This window comes from Nyctereutes procyonoides, unplaced genomic scaffold, assembly GCF_905146905.1.
Source record: "Nyctereutes procyonoides isolate TBG_1078 unplaced genomic scaffold, NYPRO_anot_genome, whole genome shotgun sequence".
Lineage (NCBI taxonomy): Eukaryota > Metazoa > Chordata > Mammalia > Carnivora > Canidae > Nyctereutes > Nyctereutes procyonoides.
This window is the reverse complement of record NW_026575049.1, coordinates 22,556,729-22,581,005: the sequence shown is the minus strand read 5'-3', so window position 1 is coordinate 22,581,005 and position 24,277 is coordinate 22,556,729. Positions and strand designations below refer to the sequence as shown.

At 48.2% G+C, this 24,277-nt stretch overlaps 1 protein-coding gene across 1 annotated transcript in view; it reads left to right on the top strand.

Moving 5' to 3' along the window:
- Nucleotides 1–23,199, top strand: part of SAMM50 (SAMM50 sorting and assembly machinery component) — a 34,973-nt gene extending 11,774 nt beyond the window's left edge. Inside the window, exons 5-15 of the mRNA XM_055328898.1 lie at nucleotides 516–622; nucleotides 1,347–1,477; nucleotides 1,712–1,799; nucleotides 3,999–4,127; nucleotides 4,570–4,641; nucleotides 5,270–5,356; nucleotides 7,975–8,045; nucleotides 10,780–10,847; nucleotides 15,299–15,445; nucleotides 16,101–16,242; nucleotides 22,997–23,199. Coding sequence (XP_055184873.1) covers nucleotides 516–622; nucleotides 1,347–1,477; nucleotides 1,712–1,799; nucleotides 3,999–4,127; nucleotides 4,570–4,641; nucleotides 5,270–5,356; nucleotides 7,975–8,045; nucleotides 10,780–10,847; nucleotides 15,299–15,445; nucleotides 16,101–16,242; nucleotides 22,997–23,042 — 1,088 coding nt within the window. The 3' untranslated portion in view covers nucleotides 23,043–23,199. The remainder of the gene's footprint in view (nucleotides 1–515; nucleotides 623–1,346; nucleotides 1,478–1,711; nucleotides 1,800–3,998; nucleotides 4,128–4,569; nucleotides 4,642–5,269; nucleotides 5,357–7,974; nucleotides 8,046–10,779; nucleotides 10,848–15,298; nucleotides 15,446–16,100; nucleotides 16,243–22,996) is intronic.
- The last annotated feature ends 1,078 nt before the right edge of the window (nucleotides 23,200–24,277 follow it).

Below are 24,277 nucleotides of genomic sequence, written 5' to 3'. Positions count from 1 at the left end.
GCACTGTGGTGGGTGCTGAAGCGACTGCTGCAGACTCACACCCTCATCATCCCAAAGCCATCGCACCCCTGGCTCACAGAAGGACAGGGGCGGTCACTCTTGTATTGAGTTTGTGGCTTCTCTTGTGGGGTTACTAGAGTCCTTGTCACAGAAATTCCCTGGTATAATGGCAGTTGAATTGCAGTATTCTCAAGTATTCTCAAGGACTCCCTAGGAGAACAATTGCCCTTAGCAGATAATGTGTGCTTAAGCAAATGTCACTGCTCAGAGTTACCTCCTCTCAGCAGAGTCTGACTGTAGTGTGGTATCTTCTACCTCAGGAACCAGACGCAGGTTTTTAGGTGCAGAGGTGTATTGTGATTTTGTGGTGGAACGTTCTCGAACTTTAAAATAGAAGGCGTGTTTGTAAAATTAAACGAAACTTCAGGTTGCTTTTTGCCTTTTTTATCAGTGGGTCTAAAATAAAAACACATGTGCTAGTTGTCTTACTGTTCAATATTTTTTTGTGTACATAGGTGATGATGCGCTTCCAAATGGGTTAGATGTTACCTTTGAAGTCACCGAATTAAGGAGATTAACGGGCAGTTATAACACCATGGTTGGGAACAACGAAGGCAGTATGGTATGTGCTTCCTCAGAGCAAACCTTTCAATAAAGAGCTTTTAAAATGTGACTGTTCTAAAAAAAAAAATAAATAAATTAAAATAAAATAAAATAAAATAAAATAAAATGTGACTGTTCTAAAAACTGAGGGTAGTTATGAGACTCCTTCAGACACCTTCATCTCAGGAGGCTTGTGCATGGTTTCTCACGAATCTTCCTAGAATCGATCATAGTACGCTTTACTTTTTAATTTAATTTAAATTCCAGGGAACACTCAGTGTTGGATGTTTCAGGTGTACAGTACATGATCCACCACTTCGCAGACGACCCAGTGCTCATTGACAAGTACCCTCTCCCTCCCCCCTCCACACTGTTTCACCCCATCCCTATTATAGTATGTTTTAGATTGTCTGAAAACCATGGTACCATCCATGGTTAATTAGAAATGATCTGGGAATGTTTGTATTAAATTTCTTATTCAAATTCCCTTGAATTCCAAATCTGTACAGTTGGTTTTCCTGGCTTTGCAGTCAACAAGCGAGCCTGCCCCTCGCCATCAGGCATGTGATGGGGGCACATCCACTCAGCAAAGGCACATTTTAAAGAGTAAAAGCGATTACAGATGAAAGACCCAATCTGCAGTTCACTGTTTTGTCCTGTTTATGAAGCTCCCTGAGCCAGTGTAGTCCTTCCTAACACCATTTCTTCTGTGTAAACCACTGCTGTTTTTCTGTTCCTCTTAGGTGCTTGGCCTCAAACTCCCCAATCTTCTGGGTCGTGCAGAAAAGGTGACTTTTCAGTTTTCCTACGGAACCAAAGAGACTTCGTATGGCCTGTCCTTCTTCAAACCGCAGCCTGGAAACTTCGAGAGAAAGTAGGAAGCCAGACAGATGATTGAGTACAGTGGCCAGGTTATAAGTTAAAGTACAAGCCTTGGTTGTGAAAAGACACTTGGGTGAATCTGCTGGCCCTTGCGCAATGTCACACATGCCGTAGCTTTCTTCATGAAGATGAGCCCCAGGAATGTAATTTTAGATCTGTTGATTTAAATGTGTGCAAGTTATAATCACTGTTTCCGCATTTAAAGCTCTGTCCCATTGTCTCCTAGTTTCTCTGTAAACTTATATAAAGTCACTGGCCAGTTCCCTTGGAGCTCGCTTCGGGAGACAGACAGAGGAGTGTCCGCCGAGTACAGCGTGAGTAGCCCTGTGTCCTTCCCTTTGTGCACTTGAGGGAGAACAAGGTGCCTGTTTAGCTGATCGCCAGGGTCAGCAAGGAGGGGCGGGCCTGTCAGTCTGGCGCTTAGAGCGTGGGCTTCATGGCCGGGGTCACCCTCTGTCCTTTGCCCTGCTCTTGGTTGCCTCCTGACTGGGTGCCTCTCCGTGAGCCAAGCGCAGACTGCCGGGGCCAGAGAGTGGCTCAGCTCCCAGGTGGCAGCTCTGCTTCCGGCTTTCTGCGATGCCGTGTGTTTGTTCTTCCTCGTGTGCATGGAGGTCACTAACTTCTGATAGCCAGCAAGGTCACTGCAGGTTACTGAAAGCTTTCCTTGTTGGTTGGCACTTGTTTACTTCTAGCAGGATCTGACATGATGCAGCAGATGGAATTCCTGCCATCTGACCACCTTTTGACCCCTGCCCTGTCTCCCTCCCTTTCTATACCGTATGGCTCTTCCCCTCCCGTTCCGGGCTTTAGTAAAGGAAGGAAGACCTGGACGCATAAAACCATGTAAAATTAGTTCCCCAAGTGTGGCCCACAGATCAGCAGCATGGCCTCATCCGTGAGCTGGTTAGAAATGCAAGTTCCTGGGTCCCGCCTGTCGCTGAACCAGTGTCTAGGGGAGGATGCCTCGCATGTTCTCTCCATCTGTGCCCCAGCAGTTCTGGTCTAGGAGCCCCTGCTGGAGCCCAAGCTTGAGCCCACTGTACTGCTCAGCCCCTTGTGGGCACTGGAGACACTGGCTACTCATGCATCTTAGCCTTGAAGACAGACCAGGGTCGTGGAAGTCCCCAGCATGGAGGTGGGTTGGTGGCTCCTGGCTCTGAATGTGACATGAGTGCTTGCAGTTCCAGTTTCAATTCTCCATGTGGCCACCTGTCCTCGTCTGACAGGAGTAGCCCTCGATGCCTTCCTGCCCACAGTGAGGGGAAGGGGCTGCCTGGCTAGCACTGCCCTCCCAGCCCCTGCCCTCCAGCAGCTCTCCCTCCCCATCTCTCTCCCGTGCCCCTCTTTTATCCTTTTTTTCTAAGTTTTTTTTTAAAGAGCAAGTTCTTAGGAAACTTAGAGCTTGTTTATGCACAGGGCATGGCAGAGGTGAGAGGGCAGAAGGAGGGACAGAGGGACAGAGGACTGGGAGCTAGCAGCCGTGGGCTTGAGAGATGAGGTTCTGGAGGAAGATGGAACTTCTGGCCCCTGCCTCGTCCTCCTGGCCATGAACACAGAGACAAGATGTGTCTCCTCTGGGCAGTTGTGTTTTTCTTAGTTAAGAGCTGCCCTAGGAGGAGGGAAGCAATGATTGAGGCCCGCAGTGCACCTTCCCCAGGCTTCGGGGGAATAGCTGAGTCTCACATGGCCCTCAGTGCAGAAGTGGCAGGCGGGCAAGGCTGCCCTGTATCACGTCTGCTTCCCCAGCACCTGACACGGTGCCTCGTGGGTACTTGCTGAGAGCTGGAGATGGGTGGCCCTGAGTTCTCGCCTTGGGAGCCAGACCAGAGGGCTACGGAGAACAGCTGGCTAAATACTGCTCCATGTCATGTGAAGTGACCTGGCTTCCTCATAGGAGTCACATCATCACACTTCTTAAGGTCACCAGGCAGTGTTCACTGTTCAGAAGCAACCTGGGTGTCTCTCTGTGATAGAGACCTAAGATGGGTGGGCCTGACTCTAAAGGCCCCTGGGTCAGGGCAAGAGGAAGGTGCCATTTACCCAAGGGGTCACTTGGCTCAGGCCTCTAGTGGCCGAAGGATGCTCTTTATTCATGAACACCTTGTCTCCTCCCTCTTCTCCGGGGGCTGATGCGGGTTGCTGCTGTCACCAGGCCTGGCTTTGGAACTGGGGCTTGGAGGGCCGAGTGGGTGAGTGTCAGGTTGTCATAGGTCAGGAGAAGCCTGCGGGTTACAAAGCTGTGCCCTCTGTGCAGCGTTCACGCAGGTGACCTGACTCCTTGCCAGAGCGCAGTCCTGCTGCTTTGAGCAGGATCACAGCTTTGTCCCCTTCTCCATCCCTTCCTTCCCTTTCTTCCCTTCTTTTTGTCCCTCCCACCTACCATAAAAACAAACATACAAACAAAAACCCTATCTAAGGTGTTAAATGGAACAAGATGCCCTGTTCTGATGCCTGATTGGGAATGACTCCTCCATGTGTACAGCACAGAAGGCTTATCCCCCGTGTCCTTGCAGTTTCCCATATGGAAGACCAGCCACACTGTCAAGTGGGAGGGCGTGTGGCGGGAGCTGGGCTGCCTCTCGAGGACGGCATCCTTCGCTGTCCGGAAGGAAAGTGGGCACTCGCTGAAGTCATCTCTTTCGGTAAGGGCTTTCCTGGTGTGGCTGCGCACTTAGGTGCATTGGGAGAATAGCGTTCGCCAGCACTGGACGGACCGAGAAGGGTCACTGATTGGGTGGCCGCTTTGTGAGTTTATGGGCACCGCATCATATTACTCTGTTGAAGCCCCGTCAGTGGTGACAGGGCAGTGTGCCTGGGAGCCGGGAAAGCTGGCAGAGTTCACTTAGGTCAGGGTCAAGCTCCTTGAGAGGATGGACGCGTGACAGGTGGTAATCTCCCAGCTGGTGACTATGAATGGTCTGCTCCGCCCGCCCTCGGTTCCCTCACCTGTGAAGTTGTGACAGGGAGCTACCTTCCCAGAGGGCTTTTCGGAGGGTGAAGTGAGGTGATTGGGCGAAGGGCTGGCACAGTGGCCAGGAAGTGCACCTGCTTGAAGCGAAATACCTCGCCGCACATTTCTTTCAGCACGCGATGGTCATTGACTCGCGGAACTCCTCCATCTTGCCGAGAAGAGGTGCTTTGCTGAAAGTTAACCAGGTAGCAATCCTTCACCCGCGTGCGACCTGCTGGCTCGGTGACCTGGGAGGGGAGAGAGCCCCACACTGGAGGCACATTTTTTAGGAGTGGCTTAACGCTCCGACCCGGATGGGGTGTCCCTCACTAGGCCGGGAGGAAAGCGGAGATTTGGTTGAACCAACCCCTTGGTCACCTCAAGGCAGAGAGGGTAGCCCTGTGCCTGAGGGCCCCCGGGGCAGATGATGCTCCGTCCACCTGAGCTTCAGGATCAGGGGACCAAGTGGAAATCAGATTTTTATATCACATGTGCCCAATTGTGGAAGACTGGCTAATTCCTTTTTTCAAACAGAGTAGGCCAAACAAGCCCCGGCACGCAGCGGGATGTTCCTGCGGCCGGTATTTCTCACTCACGTGTAGGAGTAGAATATTCTACAGCATCAGTGTGTTTGAGGATCCTGCGTTTCTGTCACAGGATCATCTAGAACAACCAGAGTAACAACTAGAATGGAGCTTCTAGGGGACGGACAGAAGTGACCTGTCCTTTTAAAAATACCAAACAAGATTAGGCAGTACTTGGAGTGACATGGTCTCAGAGCCGGCGTAGTACGTCTCTTTGCTCCATTTCCACCTGCGGGTCCTTCGCCCACAGGAACTGGCCGGCTACACCGGAGGGGACGTGAGCTTCATAAAAGAAGATTTCGAGCTTCAGTTGAATAAACAGCTTGTCTTTGATTCGGTGAGTATCCAGCCACAACGTTCACCTGCACTTTTATCCTTTATTTTAGGGAACTCCGTTCCCAGAGAGTGAAAGCACAATCCAGAGGAGAAGCCCAGAACATTAGTGCTTGAAACTGAAGTGCTTGGTCTTTTCAATTTAGCCAGAATTAAGGAAACTCTGGTAGAAGTGATCATTTTTTCTGCAAGAGGAACATTTCGGTCATTTTGTGTGGGATTCCAGGAGAGCCCCTTCCCCATTTGTCAGCTCAGGGCCATCATGTAAACATGTCTGGAGGGCAGACATGTGCCTCCTTTCCCTCTGAGGTCATTTAGTAGAAATTCTCAGTCTTCACCTTCTTAGGCTGAGTCTGCAGGGCCCTGGGCACTTCCAGGCATTTCTTTTTAAATCTTTAATTCTGTTTGGTTTAGTTTCTCCTGATTTGTTCAGGAATGAGGAGTAAAGGACCTGATTCTGACCAAGGCAGAGGAGCCCCTGGCTTATTCTCCAGTCCTCTTGGAGGCTGGTGACGGGGGACAGCTCTCTGTGCTCCCCCACTGGACACACACAAACACACACCCGCCTATGCCCTTTGCTACCATAAGACTCGGAGCAAGGAGTGAGCTTTAATGAGATGATACACGTGTCTATTTCTAAAGTCTCCTATCACTGCTCCCAGTCAGCCCTGGAGTCCTCGCTCCTTGAATCTGCTTCCTGCCTTTTCCTCGCCACTGCTGGGGCCCCTGCATTGTCCCGTCGGCAAGCTCCTCCCGGTCCCCCCACCTCCCCTCGCCACCATGCTGACGCTGTCCTCACTGGACTCCATCCTGACTGCATCCTCCTTCCGTGTGTCCGCTTCCTCTTCGTGGGGTCCCTTTGTGGCTTGCCATGCTGCCACCTTGCGAGAGTCTCCCCTAGATTGTGGAAGTGTCCTGCGCTGGCAGTCTCCCCAGAGGATCTCGTGCCCACCCCACCCCATGGCTGCAGCCTCCATCCATGTGCTGTGCTGCCAGGCATCCCAACACCATTCCTTACATGGACACTTCAAATTCAGTGTGTCTGAAACCGACTGTTACTTTCCTCCCAAATCTGTACCCTGCACCCAGGCTCCCAGTTCCACTGGCTTGCACAGCTTTGGCCCCAGTGCCCTGACCTCCCTGACTGCTCAGAGGAGTCCTCACCCAAAGGCCACTGAGCACCAGGTCCACCTCTCTGCCCACTCAGCGTCACTCAGATTCCAGGCTGTGCTTTCTCACCTTGGTGGTGATATCCTTTTCTGATAAAGGATATCCTTTTCTGATATCCTTTTCTTCTCCCCCTTTTCCTCCATACTGCAGGCATGCTGGTCTTTCTCAAACGCAAGCCCTAAAATCTCCTGCGTGAAGCTGGCACCATTGGTGTGTCACACAATCTTTGGCCTGGTCTCTCTCCCCTTCTCCTTGTGCGTTGGCTCAGCTATTTCTCATTTCCCTAAAGGACTAGGCTCTTACTTCCAGGCTTGCACTTTGTTCTCTTCTGGCTGTAAGTCCCTTCTTTCAGCTGTTCCCTGGCCCCTCGTTCCTTGCCTTTTTAAGACTTCGGCATAGGCGATCTCATATAGGCCTCCTCTGACCTCCCAGACCAAGGTCAGGGCTCCTGCACTGTGCTCTCAGTTCCTGTGCTTTTCTCCAGGTGTCAATCTTCATGCACCCACTCACCTACCCATCCACCCACCACATCTATATCGGCTGCCCAGTACTGCCTGGGCGTTAAAAATACCTCAGTAAGTAAAACACAGTTCCCACTCCCTCACAGTCTAGTGAAGGGAGACCCACGAGTAAGCAGCAAGCACGTGTGTATATACAGTTTAGCAGGTGGCAAATGTAACAAAGAATAATAAAACAGAGTAAAGATAAAATGGCCCAGATGGGGTGCTGTCTTATTTAAGATGGTCCAGGAAGGCATCTGCAATGGGGCAGCACAGCCCAGAACAAAGCAAGGAAGCCAGCCATAGGCTCTCTGGGCAGGAGCTATGGCACTGCCAGGACGAGCCAGGGGGCTGCCATGACTGGACAGAGTGAGGAGGAGGGACGGCGCAGAGAGGACAGAGGTCGCACCAGTTGGTAGAGGACCTTGGGCACCGTATTGAAACTAGTTTCTGTTTGGGGGGAGGCCCAGTGTGGCATGACCGTCAGGGTGTATGGGGGCACCTGTAGGAAATGGGAAGCACTGCTGGCAGCTCTCCAGGCCTGGTAGAGATGGGGGGCAGATATAAAGGCGCCATTGTCCCCTCACTGGATGAGGTGTGTCTCCCACTGTGCCCAGCCTTGCTCCTCGTGGAAGGGGTGGGGCTGCCCTCTCTGGGATGGAAGCCAAGGGAGCCATGCCTTGCTTGGGCTTTGGACTTGTGTTCGCTGGTGTTTGCTATGTCTTCATGTGAAATTTGAAGTTGCAGGTTTTTAAAGTACCCACGAAACACTGTCAGCTGTAGCTCTCCAACCCCACAATCAAATGTTCCTGGTCCGTCGCCCCTGCGCTCTGCCCCAGAGCTCTTTGCCAGTGCCGGGCCCGCGACCAGATCTCCGTGCGGTGGCTGCCCGCTGATGCTCATCGCAGGGAAGGGGCACTGAAGAAACGGTTGTCTGTCTGTGTTTCCATAGGTTTTTTCAACATCTCTCTGGGGTGGGGTGTTGGTGCCCATTGGTGATAAACCATCAAGTATTGCGGACAGGTAAGGAATAGCAAGTGAGTGGGTGACTTGCACATGCTTGCCTTTGGCTCTTTTTGGTTGGTTCTTCGTAAGTTATTTTAGAAAAGCATAACTATTTAGGAGAGCAAATATTTCAAATTTTACTTCAGTTTTTATGTTTCAGGTAACTGGTAGCTATTTCAGGTTACGAGTTAACTTCGTAATATTAAAAATCTTACATTCCCTTTTGAGAATGAAAGAATACAGTTCATATGCATCACCAAAATATAAAGACAGAAAAACATTTAAGGAAATTAAGAAAAATCCTGCTCAAGGATAAGCGGAGTTAAACACTTGGGACTATTTCCTTTGAGTCCGTTATTTGTGGATGTGTGCTTTTGTGTGTGTATACATACACACACACATTTGTGGATGTGTGCTTTTCTGTGTGTATACATACATAAAATTATATACACGTGTATATTAAGTTGTTGATATACTGTAACTTACACTTTTGTGTTTCCTCTGCTTTTGATTTTTTGACTTTTTAAAATTTCATTTTAAAGATCTTATTTTTAAGTAATCCCTATACCCAGCGTGGGGCTTGAACTCGGAACAGTAGCACTCCACCCACTCAGCCAGCCAGGCACCCCTGTGTTCTCCTTGCCTTTTAAAAAGGTTTAAGGAAAAACAGAGTAAACCCATTCACCAAGTCATGAGAAATTATTTAAAAGCTGCATTTTAGTTTTTCATTATTTGCATATAAGCAACCCCATGAAACATACGACTTTGTAAAGTGTTGTTTGTTTTATTTTCTAAGGAAAAATTCCTAAATGTGGAATTACTGTCTCAAAAATATGAATATGAACATTTTTTAAAGCTTATAGAGAATGTTGCTGGAGACTGCTTTTTAGAATGCTTATGGTAATTTATACTCCTATCAGCAGAGTATGAAATTGTTGCTTTGAAATACTAATAATTGTTCATGAGGGCAAGAGACTTTTTTTTTAACATTGCATTGGTTAAAATGTTTTAGTGTAAACTAGTTTAGCCTAGTTTTTGGATACTGTTCGGAAATATAAAAAATTTTAATTTGTAAGGTCTGGGAGCTAACACTTTCACCTCTCTGAATTTAATTTGCAGAAATACATTTATAAATGTATAGGAGGTTTATGTACAAGGCTGTCCATCGTAGCATTGTTGATAATAGCAAAACTTTGAAAACTGCAAGACAGAAATTATTAAATTCAAATATGGCCATTCTAAAGAGACTGCAGTGATTAAAAAGAACGAGGTAGATGTCTACAAGTTAAAATTGGCAGGTGCTCACAGTTAGCGGATTGCTCTTGGATCAGGGGCAAAAGCTCCCGTGTGTATCTGTTTGCATGAATAACACCAAAGGTTTTGAGGGTCAACCACCAACCCAGTGATAGCAGTCAGCTCTGGAGATCGGGACGGATCTGGGTGGATGAGGGAGGGGGAAAGGACTTCTTGCTTTTTATGCTTCCTGGTTCATCTTAATTATTTCCAAAGAGTATGTGCGGTTTATCATTTGTTGAAAAAAGTAAATGGAGCTTGCTGTTTGTTTCCATAATTAATGGGGCATTCAGAAAGGCGTTGCTTAGAAATCCCAAATGTTAAAAACACATTTATACACTTTTAAACTCAAGTTCAAATGAATACATTCATTCATCAAGGCTTTATGTGGTAGGAAAATGGGAGAAACAGTGCCCTGTTCCCTCTGCACTATTGCAGGCATGTGGACTGCTCCTCGTAGTCAGGTGTGACATCCTGGGTTGAGGGGGCTAAGGGCATCCACTGGCTGTTGCTTCTGTGGCATTAGAAAGAGTACACACCACTTCGCTTGTTATTTTACTTCATTATTCCGTACTTAGCATGGCCTAGAGTCGGCTTCTGATAAGGTGTTAGGTTTCACAGAAAGTGGATGGGGTTTCTGAGTAATTTTTTAATTCACACCTTTAATTTTGTTCAGTTAGTGTTTAAGAGATTGTGATAACCCAGTCCATTAGGAATATGAGAGCAATTCATTTTTTTAATTGTAATAATTTTTTTCTGATTATACAATCACTGTAGAAAATATTAAAAATATTTAGAGTAACAATAATTGTTCTGTTTTCTTCTAGCATTATTTTCCTCTTTTTGTAAAATTGGGATCATACTGTTATATAATTTTTATCTTGCTTTTTTTTTTTAAGATTTTTATTTATTTATTCATGAGAGACATAGAGAGGCAGAGACACAGGCAGAGGGAGAAGCAGGCTCCCCATGGGGAGCCCAATATGGGACTCAATCCCAAGACCCCGGGATCACAACCTGAGCCAAAGGCAGATGCTCCACCACTGAGCCACCCAGGCATCCCTTATCTTGCTTTTTTTTTAAACTTGATATTTTATGTGAGCACCTAGGAGGCTGTTTTGCAACAGAGCTGTTACATAATGAATTCTCATAGATAACAGATAATTCCTTTATAATGGACAGTCCACATGTCCCTCTTTTCTAAAGAAGGATCCTTATTTTGCCTTTTATCTCACTTACATTCCAAAAGTTTGAAGTGTTTAGATTCTGGTTTAGATTGTTATGAAAGTCACCTTACCTTCTTCTATGCATTTCCCAATCCTTAAAAGTTTTGCCATGTGACAATGTCGACAGCAATCCAGTATCAAACATGAGCCTCACTTGTGTGCTTTCTGCACTTTCACTGGATTTTGTAGGTTTTCACTGGTGGCTTTCTTCTGACATCTGCCTTCTGTTGTAGGTTTTACCTTGGAGGACCGACCAGTGTGCGCGGGTTCAGCATGCACAGCGTTGGGCCACAGAGTGAAGGTCAGTCTTTCTGCCATTAGACCACCAAGCCGAAGTTAGAGTCACATCTCATTTGTGAAAGCATATACTCTAGACTCTTGAATGACAGAATGGGGAAGAGGTTGGGGCGCCAAGCCCCCACCCCTCAACCTCACAGTTGAAAACCTGAGTGTTATTTTTGACTTTCCAAACACTTAGCTACCAATAGCCTACCGGAAGCCTCACCAGTAACATGACCAGTTGACACCAGTTCTGAAGGTAGTATGTATCATACAGTATGTTCTTACAACGAGGTGAGCTGGAGAAAAGAAAGTGTTAAGAAAATCACAAGGAGGAGAAAACACATTTACAGACTACTGATGGAAAATTTGTGTGTAAGTGCACGGTTCACAGAGGGTTGTTCAAGGGTAACTAAGCTTGTTTCAGTTACCACAGTAATAGATGTCTGTATTTCACCACCACAGAATTAGCGCCCCACAGAGCATTTATCACATGGCAGGCAGGGACAGATACATGTTGAGCGAACTGTAGGAAAATGAGAAAATATAAGCAAAAAGTGCCCGGCACTGACCTGTGATCCCACTGCCCAGCGACGATACATGGGAGCATTTGTTGTTTAAGCAAGCATGCCTCTCTGCTTGCGTTTGGTCCATTTGCCTACCGTGTGCTGACCTGCTTCTCCCACCGCCCTCAGTAACAGAAATGAAAAAGATTTTTACAGGAATGAGTACTTCATCATTTTTAATGACAATTTATTTCATCTTCTTGACATACTGTAACTTTTCTAAAGTAATAGATTTTCATTTTGAGAGCAGTTTTAGGTTTACAGGAAAGTTGGGCAGAAGGCGCCGAGTTTCCATGTACACTGCCCTAGCATCCTCGATGACTAGTGTCACGTTAGACCCACTGGTGGCAGTTGGTGCGTTAGTATTCACTGCATCCTGTAGTTCACGCTCGGGCTCACTCTGTGCTTTGCAGTTCCCTGGGTTCTGGAAAATGCGTGTGGCCTGGACCTACCATTCCAGCGCCCTACAGATTTCCCGGCTGCACCGTCCACCACGGTCCACTTCCTCCTCCCTCCTCCCTCCCCCGCCCCATGCCTGACAGCCCCAAGCTGTTTCCTCTCTCCGTGGTTGGAACCATCCAGTGCGTGCCCCTTTCAACCTGGCCTCTCTGAGCAACATATGGAAGGTTCCTCTGTGTCTTTTACAGCATGAAGGCTCATGTCTTTTTTAAAATTTAATTAAATTTATTTATTTGAGAAAGAGAGCACAGCAGGGGGAGTGGCAGAAGGAGAAGCAGACTCCCCACCAAGCAGGGAGCCCAGTGAAAGGCTCCATCCCAGGACCCTGGGATCATGACCTGAGTCGAAAGCAGACGTTTAACCAACTGAGCCACCCAGGCGCCCCAGCTCATGTCTTTATATCACTGAACAATATTCCATTATGTGACTGCCACCGTCTGCTTATCCATTCACCTACGGGAGGGTATCTCAGTTGCAAGACATCCAATTTTTGGCAATCATGAGTAAAGCTGATATAAACATTCACGTGCAAGTTTTTGTTTGGACATAAGGTTTCATCTGGGGAAATAGCAATTAGAGCAGTTGCTGGAACGTATGATAAAGCTGTGTTATCTTTGTAAGAAATTGCCAGGCTGTCTTCCAAAATGGCTGTACCATTTTGCATTCCCGCCAGCAGTGAATCGGAGAGAGAAAAACTCTGTCGTTTTTCATGGCTGCATATTTCATCTTGTTGCCAAATTGTCGTCTTTTTTAAACCAAATCCAAATGTTGGACATTTAGGCTTTCTTTTTTCTTATGATCATAAAGCAGTGTATCTGTGAATAACCTAACTGAATCTTTGTGCTCATCTCTAAGTTTTACTTTATAATGTAAAGTCTAGATGTGGAATCCCTAGATCAAAGGATTTTGAACATTTTGAAGCTTTATGTTGCTCTCTGGAAAGCCTGTTTCAATTACTCCTGTTTCCTGGACCCCTCTCTGACACTTGACATTCTATCCAAGGCATTTCCACATGTTATTAAAATCTTCAAAAACATCATTTAGGGTTGCCAGGTGGCTCGGTGGGTTGAGTGACTGTCTTTGGCTCAGGTCATGATCACAGGGTCTGGGAATCTTTCTCAGGCCTTTCACAGGGCCTGCTTTTCTTTCTCCCTCTGCCCCTCCTCCTGCTCATGCTCTCTTTCTGTCAAATAAATAAAATCTTTTTAAAAAACCCACATCGCTAAAATGTTTGCATGTCATTCCATTATAAAATATTCTACCCTGATTTTCTGACCTGTTCTTTTAACAAAATCTTTGCTGTTTCCATTTCTTATTACTATAAATAATGATTGTCCTGTGCATAATTTTTGTGCATAATACACATCCTTGCCACTTGTCTCTAGAGTACTTTATTAGTGTGTCATTTTTTTAAAAGAGAAGTAAAACATTAGGGATAGTCTTGTTCTTTTTTTGTTGTAAGGAAGTATTATATAGTGCCTGTATGGAAGTTTAAGAGTCTACCACATGCCTGAAAATTAAAACACAATGATATTCCCCTTAGTACCCTATTAGGCAGGCCATAGGTGAGATACTATGGATAGGAATGCAAATTGCATGACTTTTCATGAAAGCAGTTTGACAGTATATATCAATCAGGAACCTAAAATATGCAAAGACTAATAATAATAGCTCCATTCTGAACACTAGAAGCCCAAATGCCCATCGACACTAGAGTGGGCAAAAAAATGGTCTCCTCACACTGTGGACTGTTCTATAATGAGGAGGGTGAGCGAGTTAGAGCTGCTGGCTGAATACAACATGAATGAGCCTCAGAAACGTGCAAGACCAGCAGCAGCAAGGCCAGACCCAGAGGAGGCTTCAGGTGTGATTAGATCCATGTAAAATTTAGAGATGGGCTAGAGTGGTCTGCGCTGCCGGCCAACAAGGGAGTGGTTAGCGAGGAGAGCAGAGCGTTCTGGGGGCTACACATGCTTGTGTCTCCAGTCCCTGGAGGGGAGTTACCGAGCAGTGTACTTCAGATGTGTATATTTTTCTATATGGAGATTATACTGCAAAACAAGGTTTTAAATACATGTGTGTGTGCAAGGAGACTCGTGACTGCCAATGTCTGCTCTCAAGAAATTAGCAACATGACAGTAGACGAGGATTAGGTAAGCATGGTCCACATGTGATTGATTATTCAGGCATCTAAATCACATTTCCAAACAATAGAAGGTATTAGATGAAAGTGCTTACAACATATTAAATTATTAAACCAGCTTTTTAAAAGAAGGACTGAGATATATATCTATGGACCTATGTACGCCATGACTCACATTTTATTTCTCAATTATTCATCACAGTTCACTGGATGAAAGACACGAGAAATGTTATCTCTGAATAGGAGAAATTAATGGATATTTTCCTTTTTTATATACTTTCCTTTTACTTACCAGATTTTCTACAATGAATATATATCCCTTTTATGACTGGAGTAAAATGTGTTATTTAAGACGTGGGCAGTTACTAGGAAATGAAAAGCAAACACAACCGACCTGTTACTTGTATGTTTTTGTTCCCTCTAGAACTTTGATACTAAAACAGAGATTGAGGAGATGGCTGGTCTTGATGTGAACAAGCAGCTTATTCTTTGAGGTTAACCTTGGAGACAACTCACTTTTCTTTTTTATGATCTGTCATTTTGTATTAACAAATACTAAGACACTTTCCAAATAGGATTTTGCAACAAAGTATAAACATTCAGGGCTATTTTTGTTTTGTTGATTTAGTTTTATAGCTATTTGTAGTTAAAATGGAATGGATAGAAGCATTTTTTAGAAATGATATGTTTAAATACTCAGCAGATAGTCTTGAGTTTTGGCAAAAGTAACCATGGGCAAAAATAGACAACAGACAAACCCTACGTGGTCATGAACCTTCAAAAACGGGCCTCTTCCCTGGACACATTGAGCTGGAATGCTGCTTCCTTACCTGGTGGACAGTAGACATTCTGTGCCTTTTGACTGACAGCGTGTCCAGCCCTTTCTGGAAACTGTAGAGGCCCATTCTGCATTCTGTCTCCCATCTTTTGGTCTTAAAATTGTTGCCAAGGAAACCGTTTCATCTGCCAGGTGGCCGTGATCTGGTCATCTGCAGTTGTGGAAAAGGCGACTTCCGTGAGTTCACTTGTTTTACTCCAAGCATTTTACAGCTTTGATAAATTTGTAATTGCATTCTTTTCTAAACTACACTAGCATTTTCCCCCCTAAAGCTTATAAAAGGAACCAGGCAAAAAAAAAAGACTTTAAAGTGAGGCTGACATCAGGAGTTAGAAGAGCCACCACTCAGAGCCTGAGCCCTCCGTGTTCTGCACACAGCACACGTCTCCCTTGTAGAGTATGTGGGACTTCAATGTGATTCTGAATCTGAGAGCCTCTGTTTTGTTCTGCACCTCTTCCTTGTCCAGGAGACTACCTGGGTGGAGAAGCATACTGGGCTGGCGGTCTGCACCTGTACACCCCACTGCCTTTCCGGCCAGGCCAGGGTGGCTTCGGGGAGCTCTTCAGAACACACTTCTTCCTCAATGCGGGGAATCTCTGCAACCTCAACTACGGTAAGCCCAGGGCTGCTTAGAGACCGGCAGGGCACAGTTGCCTCTGTGTTTAAAGTACAGCACCTGTTATATTACAGAGTCTTTACTTATAGAGATGTGCCTTACTTTAAAAAAATTTCTACAACACTTGATAAAGGTGCTCAGAGTGAAGTTGTTGAATGAAACACACAAAATAGTTTTTTGCAACAAAGTAAACATTCAGGGCTATTTTTATTTGTTTTCTTATTGATTTAGTTTTATAGCTATTTGTAGTTTAAATGGAATGGATAGGAGCATTTTTTTTTAAAGATTTTATTTATTTATTCACGAGAGAGACACAGAGGCAAAGACACAGGCAGAGGGAGAAGCAGGCTCCCTGTGGGGAGCCCGATGCAGGACTTGATCCCAGGACCTCAGGATCACGACCTGAGCCAAAGGCAGACGCTGAACCACTGAGCCACCCAGGTGCCCCAGGAGCATCTTTTAAAAATAATATGTTTACTACTCTCAGTGGATGCTCTTAAGTTTTGGCAAAAGTAACCTTGGGCAAAACAGACAATAAACCCTAAGTGGTCATGAACTGAAGGCCACACAGCAAAGAAGAGAGCCAGGGCTTATGTGAGGACAGCTTATGTGAGGGGCTTCCCACTGTTGGTCACATCTTCTCTCTTTTCAGGGGAGGGCCCCAAGGCTCACATTCGGAAGCTGGCTGAGTGTATTCGCTGGTCTTACGGTGCCGGGATCGTCCTCAGACTTGGCAACATTGCTCGGCTGGAACTTAATTATTGTGTTCCCATGGGCGTGCAGAAGGGTGACAGGTAGGTGCCAGGGTTCTTCCCCACAGTTACTTTGTACCACCTAGAAGTTATGTTTTGTTGTGGACACGGTTAAACATTTTGTCAGTAGCCTGTAAGAGTCAAGATTTTAGGAGAAATTGAATACTTAGCAAAAGAATGAAAAAATATTTTCTTCCATTGGATTTTTCTCCATCCATTTTGGAGGATGACTATGACGTGTTCCCACCCCCCACCTCTCTCTCTTTGTACTCATTGTTGCCAAATAATGGCAGCTCCTGCATGGGTCTGGCTGGAGGAATTGAGGTATTATTGATCCTGCTTGTTAAATATGGAATGAGGTATTTCTGGTGACCAGGTGACGTTGCAGACCAAGAACTCAGAATTGGATTGGACAAGGCTTTGCTCCTGGCCACAGAGGACTTGTTCTCCAGCACCTTCTCTGGGGAGCAGAGGAACCTGCCCTCTTGGCCTTTCTCTAGTAGTCCTCTTACTGAGCAAGGTTTGCTAAATACTATGTGGATGGGGATGGCCTGAGGCCATTTACAGTTACAGAAATTAATTCCATCTCTTTCTTAGTGTGTATAGTATCCGTTGTATACATTTTGTGAAATCCAGAAATGTGGTCTTGGTCTGTCTTGGGTAGGCTGCTCTAACAAAATACCACAGACAGGGGGCTTAAACTACAGACATTTAGGTCTGACAGTTCTGGAGGCTAGAAGTTCACGATCAAGGTGCTGGCCGGGTCTCTTCCTGGTGACAGCTCTCTTCCTGGCTTGTGGATGGACCCTTCATTCTGTGTCCTCACATGGTGAAGAGAGAACAAGCTATAAAAAGATGTCTCTTTTTATAAGGACAGTAGCCCCACCATGGGGACCCTGCCTTCATAATGTCATCTAAACCTAATGAACCCCTAAAGGCCTCACCTTCAAATACCATCTCATGTTTAGGGCTTTAACATGAAGTTTGTGGGTGGGGACATAAGCATTCCACCCATAACAGTGTTTATATCCTCTCGTTATTTTCATGCTAATACATTCAGGACTCTAGGCTGTATTTTTTTCCTCTGTCATTTGTCTACACTTACTTGGCCATTGAGTGGTGCTGTCTGAGTCATAGCCTGAGACTCAGGCATGACGTTAGAGTTTGTCCTAGTTTAAGGAAAAACAGTACTGGTTTTACTCCCACTGTCTTCTGCTTCAGTGTGGTAGGTGGTGGTGCTTTTTCAAGGGTAGCCACTTTCACAGGCTTTTAAGAAAGCACCAGTTCTTAGGATCTGTCATCCAGATTCCTTACGGTTACCCGGTCAGTAGCATCTGCTCCTCAGTCTACCTGGGAAGCTGATTCTGGCTGTGGGGCTGCCCTGGCTCCCGGGGATGTTGGAACCCTTCCTTCCAGTGCCCCACAGCCAGCAGGTGCTCTGATGACTGTTAACTCCCCTCCAGCCTGTGCCTGTTCTCCGCACAGCCAGGGCTGGAAAGGGTCTAGTTGCACAGGCTGTCTGTGCAGGAGCCCAGCTGTCCAGGCGTGGGTGCCAGCTCGGCCACTCTGTGACTGTGTGACCCAGGGTTAGTGACTCAACTGCTTCAGGTCTTAGTCTTTGTGCCCAGAGAATGCGCGCTAGCAACCACGCCTGAATGAATTCATGCATGTGAAGCACTTGGAACAGTGCTCGGCATTTTGTCGGTAAATGTTGGTTCCTGCTCCTGCTGTTGCTCCTGGTGGACTCTCAGTGGCCCTTTTCACATAGGAAACAAAACAAGTTCCCTTTGGAGACATTTCCCTCCACTACACATGGGCTGCCTCCTGGCTGTGTTTGAGACACACTACAGGTGGGATTTTGTTTCCCAATTTCAGAGATAATGAAATGTGAAAACAGGCATTTTTCTCCTAGAACAAGATTTGCGCATTAGGTAACTTTTTAGCAGACTCCTCACGCCCTTACAGTCTCGGGTAAATGAACATAGTTTTGCAGGCTGCTTTCTGCAAAGCCATATTCACATCCTCCAAGTGCTAATTGGGAGCCCCAGAGAGGCAGGTGTCGAGCCCATACCCACACCAGGATGAAGTCAGTTGTGGGTGCTGAAGCCACCTGAGCCTGTGCTTCTCAAACTATAACGTGCCTCCGACTCCCCCGGGCGTGGCCCTCCGGACCCTGCATTCTTAATGCATTCCCGTGATGAGGACCAGCCACGCTCTGAGGGAGACTGACTCTGGGTCTCTTCTGAGGGCAATCACAATGTTTTGTGAAGGGTAGGCGATCACTGGCGTCTATTGAACACTTACCTCGTGTGAGACGCCCTGCTAAGGACTTGATGTTATCATGGAAGCCTCCCAACAGCTCTGTGCAGGGAGAGTCACCCCTTTCTCAGATGAGGACAGCGAGCCTTGGCACAGGGGCTGGGTCAGCTCAGCAGCAGGACCAGGCCTGCCTGGGGCTAAAGCTTGCACCCTTTCGCCTGTAACCAAAACTTGCAAGCACAGAGCACCAAACGTCCACCTCCCTCTTCTGAGAGCCCAGGTGGATGTGAAAACACACCATTCCTTCCCCACGCTGCTTTTTCTGCACCTCAAGTATGAATTGCAGAAAGATGAAAATCACGTGTTCCTTCTTCATCTTGGAAGGTCTTATTCAAACGAATTCTATATGCACTTTCCTGTCTCAGAGATTGTATAGTGTGTGTCCGTGATGATCGATTTGGATTAACTCTGTTAATATTAGTGCAAATTATGTAAGTAAATACACTCTAAGTATTTATTACAAAGAAAACTAGAAGTGCATGTGGCTTTTTAGCTGTAGCTGTATTGTCTGTGTCACCGAATGATTATCCACCACAGAGAGAGCTGACTGCTTCCCTCTCAGCCGCAGATGTGGGACCATGTGGCCAGCCCTGCTCTGTCTCTCCCCCACACCTGCCATGTGACTTGGGCAAGTCCCTGGGGCTGTAGGCCTCCTCTCCTTCCACTCAGCCTGCCTGCTGGTCACCATGGCCGCAGTGTTGTTCAAGGCCACTGGATGTCACTGTGCTCCGCGGATCCATCACCCAGCTCAGGAGCCCTGAGTCTTTCCCTGTATTCACAAAATCTTTACAGAGAATGCTTCCTTCTGCTCACCTTTCAGCTTCGCCTCTCTCTAGATTGAAAAAATCTGTTTCAGAGATGAGTTTCAAATGTGGTTTCTTCTGGAAGGAAGAAGCATGCTGTGCACATGACATTTAAAGACCGGAATAGAAGGAGGCTCCCCAGCCCTCTAGCCATGCAGCGGCTCTGCTTCGTGACCTGAGCGTGGTGATGGCAGCAAATGCTTTCTGTGTCCAGTGTCCCCTGCATGGGGTCAGCCTGGTTACCCTTGAATGTGAAACTTGCTTTTACTCTGTATGTGGCTTTGTTTGAAGTTTTATCATCAAACTGGGAATTTTGTAAAGTGTGGGTAATATTGTTAGAATCTTATTTTCATTTCTGAAATTAGTAGCAGGACAGAGGAGTATGTGTGTGTGAATCACCTGTAGGTTCCCCCACACACACACTCTTTATACAGATGCTCTCTAGTTAGGATTTTGGACCTTTACACAAATGGAACTAGCTTTGAAATGCTGGCTAGATTTTGTAGTGGAGGTGATTCAGGGCAGGCCCTGTTGTCTGAAGCCTAACTGTTCTGTTGCTCTGTGCTCACGGAGTGCAGCCCCAGGAGACTGAAGGACAAACGAGGCCGGCTCCTGAGAGCCACTCACCGTGAGTCAGGGGAAGAGGAGAAAGAGGCTCATCGTGCCCAGTGAGGGCCGGTGAGGGCTTCCTGGGGAACATGGTTTCTGGACTGGAGCTTCCTGGCTTGGACGGCTGGGGACTTGCTGGGGAAGGCACTCTGGGCTGCAGAAGACCCGGACCCAAGTTGTGCAGGCACGACAAGTGAGGGGCACGTGGACTGTCATTTTGTAGGAGCAAAAGGGAGGTTTGGGGAGGCTCTTGGTCCCAGTCACTCGCACCTTCCATCATTTCTGGCCATTTCACTTCGGGCACACACCCAAGGTCTTTGAGTTCTGGCCCTTGTCTGCCCTGTCCTCTTCCAGGTTTCCTGGCCCCAGCAGCACCTGATGTCCCTGAGTGACCGCTGGGGGACCGTGTGCAGGGTCTGAGGGCCTAGCAGCAGGAGGGTGTGACTTCCATGGAGTCCCCGTGGTGACCCTCATGGTGCGGAGCAGAGCAGGAGGCAGTGGAGGACACACAGCAAGGCCTGTTGGGGACCCTCCTGGTGGGAGGGGGTCCTGGAGAGACCTGGAGGATCTCTGAGGTGGACACACGATGGAAAGATAGGTGTTTCGGTGATACTGCCTCATGGCTCCTGCCTTTGAGACATTTGTGTTGCTAGCAGGCACCTTTTCTTCACTGTGCTCCTACGGAGCCTGTGCTTGCAGGGCATTTGGTCTCTTTACAGATGGGAGAAAATGACCCTTGTCGGAATGCCCCCTGGTTCCTGAATCACATGAGCTGGGGGGCTTGGCTGAGTTTGTCTCCTGGCCTATTTTTGGGCATTTTTCTCAAGAATGATAGCAATCATGGACCTGATGGTGTAAAATAGAGAAATCCTTTAGATTCAAACAGAACTTGTACAAATGCAGCCCTGCTTTTGGTTGTAGGTCTTTGCCTTTCTAAGGATATTGGCATGGTTTTACCAGAGGTCACCAAGTACTGCCACCATCCCTCCTGGCTGGAGCATTCCTGCTACTGCAGGCAGCCAGGGAGCACTTCTGTCCTGCAGGGAATCCGAGCAATGGGGACAGTGGCCCACCTTGAATCTCTTAATATCAGGTGTTTTATGCCGTCACCCAGAGGTCAACAAAGAGAAACTTCCTGCTGGTTTTCATACGCTATCAACCCTGAAATTGGGCAAGGGCACAGGCTATGACAGTAAAATTAGCAACTTTCCTCTGAATGTAGGAGCTTTTTTTTTTTTTTTCTTAATTTTTAAGTAATCTGTACACCCAGTATGGGGCTTGAACTCACAACGCTGAGATCAAGAGTTGCGTGCCCAGGACGCCTGGGTGGCTCAGTGGTTGAGTGTCTGCCTTCCTCTTAGGTTCATGATCCCAGGGCCCTGGGATCAAGTCCTGCATCGGGCTCCCTGCAGGGAGCCTGCTTCTTCCTCTGCCTGTGTCTCTGCTTCTCTCTGTGTGTGTCTCATGAATAAATAGATAAAATCTTAAAAAAAAAAAAAAGGCAAAGAGTCACATGCTCCATTGACTGAGCCAGCCAGGCTCCCCTGAAGGAGCCATTCTTGTGTCCAGGTTTTCTGGAAATTGTCCACAACTTGCAAAGATGCTATGTTCCACAATGCGCCTGTCAGCTGCTGTTTGGGATTCAGAATGCCCTTCTTGATGCTTATGCCTCTGGGGGCTGATGTCCCCGGGCCAGGCCCCTCTGTGCCACAGCCAGCAGCGGTCCAGCCCCTGGGCACAGCCCCCGGGTGGACAGAGTGGGAGTCTGCCCCTACCGTGCACCAGGCTTCTTAATTCACAGTGCACCACATCCCTGTGGCATCAGCAGTCTCGCTGCCGGCTGTGGCCCGGGGGCTCTCATTCTGGGGGTAGCGGGGCTGTGGCCCAGGCCTCCATGGAGGCAGGAGGCCCGCGGGTGCTCTTGCATCCAGACCCAGGGGCCCGCTCTCCTCCTGCTGGGACTGGAGCCTCACCACTCATCCTGCTTGCTTGTCTGGATGTGGGCTTGGTGCCCTGTCAGCGGCACATGGAGTAAGACCCACAGAATAAAACCCTAGGGCATCAGTGGGTCCCCAGGATTGTAAGCAGCGTGATTCCTTTGCACCCTTCCTTTTCCTGGGTCAGGGGCAGGTTCTAAGAAGTGGCAGAGGGACCCCTGAGGGGCAGTGATGCTGTTGTGGTCCAAAGCCCCCGGAAGCCTGCTGGGGTCTGGGCTGGCCCAGGTTCTGCCCCCCTCCTGGCCCCCTTTCCATCCTCCTTGTTTCTCCTGCTCCGTCTTCCCTCCCTCTGCACCCTCCTTGTCCTCCTTGTCCCCTCCTCCTTCTGGGTCCCCCCACCACTCCTCCTCCCTTCTCAGTCCCCTAGCCCCCTCCTCCGTCTACCCACTCCTTTGGACGCCCTGCCCTCCTCCATCCCCCCTGCCCACTCCTCTGTCCCCCTCCTCCTCTGTCCCCCTGGCCCCCCACCCCCTCCTGCTCCGTCCCCCCCCCCACTTTTCCACCCTTCCATCTCTACCCCTCCCGCCCACCCTTCCCAACCCCACTGGGTGCTGTGCTTTGCCAGGTGCACAGCCACCTCTGTTGCTTCCAGCCAGGACACTTATCTTGTCACTGCTCTGCTCTGCACAGAAAGCCTCTTATAACTTGCTCCTTGCCTGTTAGCCTTAGAAATAAACATAAAACTATGGGATTTTTTCTCTCGGTCCTTTTCTTTTGTCACTTGAGTCAGAATTAGGGGAATGTAAAGCAGGTGGGGAGGGAGCAATAAAGGGGGCCCTGTGTCCCCATGTGTCACCGTGTTTCTGTCCTCCAAAGGCTGATTCTTAAGTCAGCAAAGGAAGAAGCCATAGGGCTGGTGGATAGGGATGGGCAGAAGGAGCAGAGGGCTGCAGGCGAGGCACCTGGGCTGCAGGGAGAGCCAGGCTGCGGGGTCCGGCTCCCAGAGAGGCCGGTGCTGGAGGCAGGGCTGCCTGCAGGCTTGGCGAAGGGAGGCGCCCGCTTGTGGGCTTGTGATGATGGGGGTGAGCAGAGCAGCCAGTGTTGATTTTCTGCCCTTTGCTCTTTTAGGACATGCGATGGTGTCCAGTTTGGAGCCGGGATAAGGTTCCTGTAGCCGACATATGTGCTCTGGACCCTGCAAGAGGAGCCCTGGGACTGGGGTGGCATGAGTCACTTGGTGCCACACGCCCTCTCGCCAAGTAAACACGTCCGTGCCATCCTCTGCAGGCCTGGTGGGAAACCACGTCAATAAATTTTAAAGACAAACAGAGGCATCATGGATATGATTTGCTTTCCCCTGCTCTGTGTCCCACGCTGGCTTTTCCAGAGGACCACGTGGAGGGGGCGGGACGTTTAAAGTTGCCATATGTTCTTCCGTGTGGACCGGCCAGACGGGAGGTCCCATCAGACAGCGCCCTGGTTGCTTTCCTCCCAGGCTTCTGGAGCCTCTGAGTTTGGGTCCCGTGCACCAGAACCACTCTGCAGGGCCCCAGGGGAAGCCCAGGCCGCTGGCGGGGGGCATGGGGGCTCAGGCGGTACCGAGGCGGGGACCACGCTGGCTGGGGCTGCAGTCACACTCTGGGGTTGGAGCGCTGTAATGTGGGTGGCTTGAGGAATCCTGTGTCGCGTTGGGGGCACTGAGGCAGAAAGGAAAATGTGTTCTTCAGAGGTGACAGTATTGATAAGATGCGTATATCAGCTCCCTGACGCTGCTCTAACAGATTACCACAAACCCAGCGGCTTAGAACCACACGCACAACTGTCTTGTGGCCTGGAGGTCAGGCATCCAGAAGGGCCTCACTGACATCACTGCCAGCGGCACTGTGTTCCTTCGGGAGGCTCCAGGGGAAAATCGTTTCCTGGCCTCGCAACTCCCAGGGGCCCCACATCCTGGTCTGACGGTCCCGTCCTGTGTTTTCAAAGCCAGCTGCAGAGCATCTCCGAGTCTCTTCTTCCCTCCCGCTGCTTTTTCAGATCCTCGTGAGTACATTGGGTGCCCCTGGACAGCCCAGCTTCTCTATTTTAAGATCAGCTACCTCATGTCACTCGGTGACCTTAATTCCCCCTTGTCATGTTATGTGATGGTCACAGATTCCAGGAACTGGAACACGGACATCTTTGGGGGGCTGTTACTCTTCTGCATGTACCTTGTATCTTCCAAGTGATATTTTCAGGATATACTTCGTTAGTCATGTGAAAAAAGTTTTGTTTTGCAAGTTAAACCTCCTTTGAATTCTTCCCATAGAAATGTCCAGGATTGCAGATGGTGCCCGGGTAATATTTTACTACTGGATTTTCCCCTCTGCTAGCTGGGGCTGAGTTCCTGTCACTTGCAGTCCTCCCTGGAAC